Source organism: Centroberyx gerrardi, chromosome 22 (assembly GCF_048128805.1).
Source record: "Centroberyx gerrardi isolate f3 chromosome 22, fCenGer3.hap1.cur.20231027, whole genome shotgun sequence".
Classification (NCBI taxonomy): Eukaryota; Metazoa; Chordata; class Actinopteri; order Beryciformes; family Berycidae; genus Centroberyx; species Centroberyx gerrardi.
The window spans coordinates 2,581,986-2,590,222 of record NC_136018.1 but is presented as its reverse complement, the minus strand read 5'-3'; the positions used below and the strand labels follow the sequence as shown (position 1 = coordinate 2,590,222).

The 8,237-nt window shown below is 39.9% G+C and overlaps 1 protein-coding gene across 1 annotated transcript; it reads left to right on the top strand.

The window, feature by feature from the left end:
- The first annotated feature begins 1,206 nt into the window (after positions 1 to 1,206).
- On the top strand, positions 1,207 to 4,252 carry LOC139932779 (caspase recruitment domain-containing protein 8-like). The gene has a single exon (XM_071926670.2). The coding sequence runs from the start codon at positions 1,403 to 1,405 to the stop codon at positions 3,167 to 3,169; it is 1,767 nt and encodes a 588-aa protein (XP_071782771.2). The 5' UTR covers positions 1,207 to 1,402; the 3' UTR covers positions 3,170 to 4,252.
- The last annotated feature ends 3,985 nt before the right edge of the window (positions 4,253 to 8,237 follow it).

Below are 8,237 nucleotides of genomic sequence, written 5' to 3'. Positions count from 1 at the left end.
ATCCCCCATAACTCATAAGATGATGAATTACACTTTCAGGACTGAGAGCCTCAGGGTTTCTATTAAACAGAATTACATGCATTTGAAAAGATGAGGGAGGTAAAAATGACCTCATGGCCGCTCTAGTGGACCTATGTGGAGTTGTATTTTATCATTTAAATAAATTTGAAACTTTTATGCCAGAATGCATTTACCATTGGTATTTGAATTTTACATTCTCTGCTCTCTTTTAGGTACTGGGATGAGGTGAAAAACTCAGGAGTCAAAGAAAAAGGGTGGAGGCAATTTTTTTTAAACATCCTATTTCAGGGATAAGTTTAAAAAAAAAAGGAAAAAGGAAAATATGAAACATAAAAAGAGAAAAGGCAAGCTCTTGTCCGCCTCTGATGTGGATGAAGGAGGGAGTTGTAGCAAGGCAGGAAACACACCAGAGGAGAAGAAAGAGTCAAATGAACACAGAGATGAGTCAGTACAGAAGAATCCCAGAAGCAAGACTTTCCTCTCAGAAAAGCAGATGACTACAGATGCGGAGAAAGACAGTTTGGGGGTTGAGGAGGTTTGGGATAAGCCTCGGAAACGAAGGTCCTATTCCAACATTGGCTTGTACAAGTCCAAAGGCTCTGATATGGACGCTCATGAACTTGGAAAAATTCTATCCACTGCGACACATAACATAGAAGAAACAGGAGCAAAAGCCACAGGAGCAAAAGCCACAGGTATCTTCTTGCAAGGCCCCAGGTTGGAGAGCCCTCTGCTCCAGGATTACGACTACAGATCCTACTCCACTTTGGCCTCCCTAGTCTCCGACAGAGAAGACGACTTGCATTGCCATCCCACTCCATTTTTTGACAATAGATTAAAAGTCAAAGACGCTGGCTTCATGCCGCACTCTTCAGCAGGATCCATGCCAGATTTTTTCCCAGGCTCCTCTTCCCCCTCTAATCCTGACACACATCATGGGAGACACTATAGCAAGAGCGATTCTGGTATGGCATCCCAATATGACAAAGGCACAACAGGGACCAAAGCCCCAGGCATGTATCAGCAAACATCCCTCTACTCTTACCCTCATTCTAAGAGGGTAATGTTAGGTCCAACGATACAAACGGCAGATGCCAGAAATATCATCGTCCACCAGGGTCCTTCCCTCCCTTCCAGTACAATTCAACAGATGCCTTCTCTGCAGGAGATGCTACCTCTGGATCATTCTCTCTCTCCTGCTTCCGGACATAGTACCGAAAAAAACATCACTGGCCCCATTACACACACGTCAAGCAAGAGAAAGAAAATACGTAAAGAGCACTATGGACTTGCAGAGCAAAGTCACAGGCCTGAATATAACCCCTATCAAGAAGATTCAAACTCTTCCTCTTCATTCTTTTCCTATGACATCCGCCCCACCATGGACAAATTACAAATTGCAAGTAAGAGAAACAAGAGAGGGGAAGAAAAGCTGCACCCTATTCCTCTTACATTTCGCCCCTTCTTACCCCCCTCCACATCCTCACCCTTCTTGCAGGGCCAAAGTGATATCTGTCCTTTTGAACTGCCTCTTCATTCTCCCTCTCTTTCCACACCTCCCCCCAACATTACTTCCTCTTCCCTTCCACAAGAGGACTCCCAGCAATGTTCTTCTCCTAAAGCCCAGTCAGGGGAAATATATTTTGGTGGTTATGAACAGCAGAGACAGGCCACAGCTGGCCACCCCTCAACCACAGACACCCTGCCAGCCCATTCTCACCTCCACCTCCAGGACTCCCCCATCAGCACTGAAGAAAGCCCAGCAGTATATGCATGCAAGGAACTTGGGTCACTAACCATGTCAATGCAGAACCACGATTCCCCAGAGGAAATGGTGCCAGAGGCCACAGCCGACCATCCCTCAACCCCTGACATCCTGCCAGTCCATTCTTACTCCCACCTTTCATATTCCTCCTTGCCTCATTCTCACAGCATGCCCTCACTGAGCCAAGATCCTGTCACAAAGAGTAAGAAATATACAGGAGCAATGCGGTGTCATAGCTTACCTGATATCCTGTTACAAGACAGCTTTAAAACATTTACACCTGATATTGCTGTTGATGAAAACGGGGAAACCTACATGTTCCAGTGCACCTACCCAGGCCTGTACCAGTGCAGGGTGACAGGTCTAATGTTTAACATGGAGGGAGAAGGGGATGTGGATTACAGGATTGTCCCTTGGAACCGGAGGCTACTAGCCCAGCATAGCAAGAAGCCTGCAGGACCGCTGTTTGACATAAAATGCCACCAGCAGTCAGTCTGTCAACTTCATCTCCCACACTGTGAGATCCGCTCTACAGGTGGATGTGAATTCTTGTCAGTTGCCCATGTGACAGACGAGGGAACTGAGTTCATCCTTCCCCATAAGATAACAGAAACTCATGTTATTATAAACATCACTGGACTTTCTGATTTAGGTAATGTCAAGGATGAAAACTCACCCCCTGACCCGATCCGGGCGTTGGTGTTGCTGTTCTACAACCCCCCGGTTGATCCTGATCTCACATCCGATCTCAATGTGTTGTTGCTACCTGGAAACATTGTGCTCCGTGAGGTGTTGAAGGAAAGGAGGGAACGAAATAAAGATGAGAGGTTCATAGAGATGTCCCCACACTGTAAACTACACCCAAAGCAGGAGTACACACTGTCCACTTCTCCTGAAGATGACTTAATTCTAATACAACCAAAAGAGGCAGAATTCAACAGTGAATCTGACGACAACTACCTCCCCACATTCCAGGTGACTTTTGAAAAAATCATGAAAAATATTAAGCTCCTTCTAAAAAACAGTAACGATTCCCAGTGTGTATGGGAAAGGCAAGTTTGTCTTTGGTCAGCTGCCATAAGAAAGCCCCAGGTTCAGAGCGGTCTGAGTCTCCCTTCAAACGAGAGGCTGTTCTACATACGGAGCAGCTTCATCGATGGGATATCAGGACCTGTGCTCAAAAGTCTGCTGGACAAGCTTTTTGAGAGAACTGTGATAACTGACTCTGAGAGGGAATCAGCGGACGAGATACAAATGAAAAGTGACAAGGCTCGTTTTGTCATCGACACAGTAAGGAAGAAAGGGGAAGCTGCTAGTTCAGAGATGATAGCGATTCTCTGCGAACTAGACCTCTTCCTCTGTGGGCATCTTGGGTTGATTTGAAAAAAAAAAAAACTACAACAGGGTACTGTATGTTAATCTGGTGTTAACAGAGAGATTGTCTTGTCACTGGAAGGTCAGGGTTTTTTTTCCTCACAACAGCAAATGTATCCCGCCTGACAAGGTGTCCTTGAGCAAGCCACTGAACCTGGATGTTGCTTGTTGCAGAATGTGCTCTGTGTATCTGTAAATGTGTGTGTGTAGTTGGGTGTGCACGTGCACATGTGCACTTTTTATGAGTTGAAAACTCACTTGACTTGGGGATTGTATTTTACCTTCAATTATCTGATAAAGCTTTTGAAGTAATCCATTTTTTATGTGACTATTGTGTTTGTTACAATGATAAACATTTATATATCACTGGGATCTTAATAGGTGGATCTATACTGTATTTTTTTTTAAATATGTGTTTTAGCTTTGCTATGCTGTACTTATTATGGTAGCGATTACATCCCAATTTCCCCTTTGGGGTTAATGAAATATCTTTCTGTCTGTCTGAGTGGACCTCTTATCTACAATCATCATCTATATACATCAATTTCCAGTATGAAGGTCTTGTGTTAACCTCTCTCCTCACTGTTGTTTTGGTCTATAAATTTGTCAAACCAACATTTCAGCATACTGTAGTTCCCTGAAGACAACACACACCAGTATCATCTGTGGTCTCAGACCTACCAGGTCAGTCTAACAAATGATATCAAGACACAATGTTTACAAATGTTTGAGTCCAAAACTTAAAGGGTCCCTGTTATAGGATTTAAAATGTTCCTCCATTTCTATACAACTTCAATGATTTGTTTCAGTTTATTGTTTTCAACACTGTCCAGTGCAGTTGCTGCATTTGGTATTTTCATGCAAAGCTCTCAAACAAAGTGTAATTTCAGCCACTGTCCCTCTTGGTCATGGAATGGCTTTAAAAACAGAAGTTGCAATTGTTTTAAATAATTACCTTCCTCACTCTTTTGTTTTGCACTCTTTGCCCATGATTGCTCCATGTGTAACGTGTGTTCACTCTGTTTTGTGTGATGAATGTCTTGTCTGTCTTGAAAAACAGACGCACATCTCAATACAACATGCCTTATAAATAAAGGGACTGAATATTACTCAGATTATTACTGCACAAAATGCCAAATTTATTGTATTGTCATATTTTTTAAATTGCAATTGATATAACATATGGTGGTAATTATAGTCTAAATTTATTTATAATAAGTCCAATGCAGACCTGACTCAAATTGTATAAACTGCATTGAACTCTAAGCATTTGAGGAACAGTATTTTCTTCACTACTACAAGTCAATGAAGTTAGCTAATAAAATACATGCAAGTGGACATTTAAAAGCATCTAACATCACTTATACAAACAGAATGTAAAGTATTGTAGTTAAGGGTTGAAAGAGCTCGCTCTTCCAACTGACAGCTGACTCTGAAGGTAATATTGTCTGCAGGTCCAAGTTCAGGTATGTAACTGTAACTGTCAAAGTTTTGCAGTAGAGGGCGCACTAACGCCAAAGAACTGATCTTATACTGTAATAACTTTTAGAAGGATACTACAAATATAACAGCAAAATTATGAGTCCCTATAGGAATATCATAGTAGTACCTTGGGAGATGAGGTAAAAGTGAATAGCCTACCATAAAGAGTACGATAAGGTCACTATAAATTCACAAGGACAGTCCTTGGGGTACACACACACACACACACACACACACACACACACATGGGGGAGGGGGGGTTATAGGGGCATATAGTTTTGCTGTGATATTTGTAGTATCCTTCTAAAAGTTATTAGGATCAGTTATTTGTCATTAGGGCGCCCTCTACTGCTGAATATATTCAGTACATTAGGACAGGCCAACAAGACAGTGGTTGTCGTCTAAAGTAGTGGGCATACTGTCAATTTAAGAATACTATTGAAATACTATAGGAATATTATAGTGATACCATTAGAGATCAGATAGAATTAATTTCATAAAGTACGATAAGGTCACTATAAATTCACTATGGAGTAGCACAGAGACACTATAGTAATATCAATCTAATATAAAAGTACTGTTAATCCTTTTTCAAAGTAGTAACTTGAGTAGGCTACTGCACTCAAATTATGTTCTGAAAAATTATAACAGTCTGGGATTTCTGTACTTTCAGTATTTTGCGAAAACGGATTCTATAATAACACTGTAAGAATACTATAAGGATTTTATAGGAATATTATTGTGATACCATGGGGGACAAAATACAATTTATACCATAACGTACAATAAGGTCACTATAAATTCACTAAGTCTTTATAGTAATATTAGTTTAGGCTGATATAAAAGTACTGTTGGTACTTTTTAAAAGTAGTAATTTGAGAACTGAACTCAAATTATGTTCTGAAAAATTATATATCAGTCTGGGATTTCAGATACTGTAGACGTGCCTGTCAGCATCAACTTCTGTAAATAAACTAGATTGTTCAATCCAGAAATGCCCCACCCAACTCTCTCACGGGTACACACACACACACACACACACACACACACACACCCACACACACCCAGAGAGAGAGAGAGAGAGAGAGAGAGAGAGAGAGAGTGTGTGAGAGAGAGAGAGAGAGAGAGAGAGAGAGAGAGAGAGAGAGAGAGAGAGAGAGAGAGACACACACACAAATTAAACTGATATATATCACAAAACTGGAGAATAAAATCTCGGGTGGTGAATTTTGCTGCTGTAAATATGCTAGACTATTAGATTATGTAATAGTTTGAAGTGGTTGTTTCATTTGACTTTGATTCGTTTGATATGAATTTCAGTTTGTTTTTGGCTTTATGATTTCGCCACTGCTGGTCTTACCATTTATGGAAAATGCTACTAGCCTACTAGCTATAAAATTGCATTTGACTGGGCATTGCTTTGTTTTCATGTCATAATAATGTTTGTTTGATTAAAAAAAAATATTGATCAAAAAAAAAAAAAAAAGTTCGTTTGGGATAATTGTATGGAGTTTGTTAAAAGAGACAACAATATCTCTACTAGTTTGACTGCTCTGAAATGTGTCTACCCTGTAAAAAAGTGCTGTTTTACCCCTTTCTGTTAACCAACTTGTGATAAAGGAGCGACATAAATTTGCCAATAAAAAACAGCTTGTGAAATACACCCGGCTTGCTTTTTAATCAAATCTGAAGTGTTATGTTCTGTTATGTTTTTCACAGATTGCAGTTACAGCGATTTGAATATCTGCCGTCTCTCTTCTGCAGTAATCACGCTTGTCACCTGCAGAGACACAGTGCTCATCACTGGATATATATCAAGTCTGTGTACTGGAGCCTGGGAATTGGTTGGGAGAACCAGCAGTGTCAAACCTGCCTAACAAGGTTGTTATCTTAAATGAAAACTAAAACTAAAACGAAATTTAGGTGTTAAAGACATTGTTGTAAAAATAGAAATGCGACTTTGTGAAAAACTACCTCGTCTAGGCTTCTTGTAAAACTAACAACTAGAAAAACTGATAGTAGTAAAATGTTTTTAGTTATTCTTTTTATATGCAGAGTAAAAATAGTGTGTGTGTGCGTGTGTGTGTGTGTTTGACTCATTTCAGCTCAACTCATACTTAGTAAGTGGTCCAAAATAAAAACAAAATCCACTGGACTGAAGATTTTGTTTTTTATTTATTCATTCATTCATTCATTCATTCATTCATTCATTCATTTATTTGTTTATTTAGCCTATTTATTTTTTGGACAACTTACTCGGATGACCGAAATGAATCTACACAGATAATTTAAATGAGCTAGCCTACTTTTTTACTTTTACTTAAGTCGATTTTTACACTAGTAATTTTACTTCAACTTAAAGTGAAATCTCAGCAAAGTGACAGTAGCCTTCTTCATGTTGTATAGTGCTATTCCTACATGTGGCTCCCCCCTCCTGGACCAGACCACCCGCAAATACTGCGAAATTACGACACAAGGAGGTAGGCTATTAAAATGAAAAATACTGCAAACCACTATTACACACGAGTTATTTTTCCCCAAAAGAATTCTATCCATATAAGTTGGGAAGAAAACAATATTTTATGTACAAACTTAAAGTTGTGTCTGAAGGCTATCTGTCAGCTTTCTGTGACAGATTGTGACAGATTATTTGTTCTCTCATCTCATAATAATCGTGTTACTGCCACTTTTTTGTTTTGTCCCGGCACCTTCTGCATCCTCAGCCACTTGGCCCGCCGAATTAGGTCCATTTCTTTCTTTATAAGGGTTGTTTCTTTTTTATTATTCTATTTATTTTGGTGGGGTGGGGTGGGGTGGGGTGGGGTGGTGGGGGGTCCTTATCTTCACTGAGGCTCTAAGGTTGGTGATGTTGGGTAGGTCGGCCTGTCTCTCTCTATCATGTTACTTTGTGTCTTTTAATTGCTTTATTTTGTTTCCTTGTGCTTCATTTTGCTGCAGGATGTGGGTTATTCCATTATTTATCTTGTTCTATAGGCTCGTTCTCTGTAAAGTCCTTTGAGGCATGCTGGGATGAAGGGCTGTAGAAATAAGTTAACTTGACTATAAGAATATTACAAGAATACTATAGTGTTTTGTGTTATATTTTCGGTGGGAGAGGCACGAGGGAATGGAGGCTGTGTGGAATAGATGAGTCAGACCGCGGGTGGGATTTAACTAGAAACACACATGACAGCGCATACGGAAGATACGGAAGATCTAAACATTCACTCCGACATTTTCAAGATTATACTTGGAGATTGAAGTCATCCTGTGCAGCTCACCGGGTCAGTCGGAAATTAATCTGATAATAGGTCAGCTTTTATAATGAGTATAAAAAGTTTGATGAGTTTGTGAGTGAGTGTGTCCTAACAAGTCTATAAAATGCGGCATTGAGTCTCCTGTATCACTTATCATTGCGTGCCGAGCTGGCAGGGAAAGTTGAGCATTGTGCATGATAATATTGAATTATATTCGTAAAATCAAACGTGTGTATGAAATCACTATCACTATCTAAAGTTAATGTTAACAAGGTAAACATTTCTTTTGTAACTGAACAATGACAGGGCCAATAGCAGTGGCAAACATGAATAAATAA

What these genes read in the sequence shown, in the direction of transcription:
- LOC139932779 (XM_071926670.2), top strand. Translation starts at nt 1,403, where the DNA reads ATGGACAAATTACAAATTGCAAGTAAGAGAAACAAGAGAGGGGAAGAA.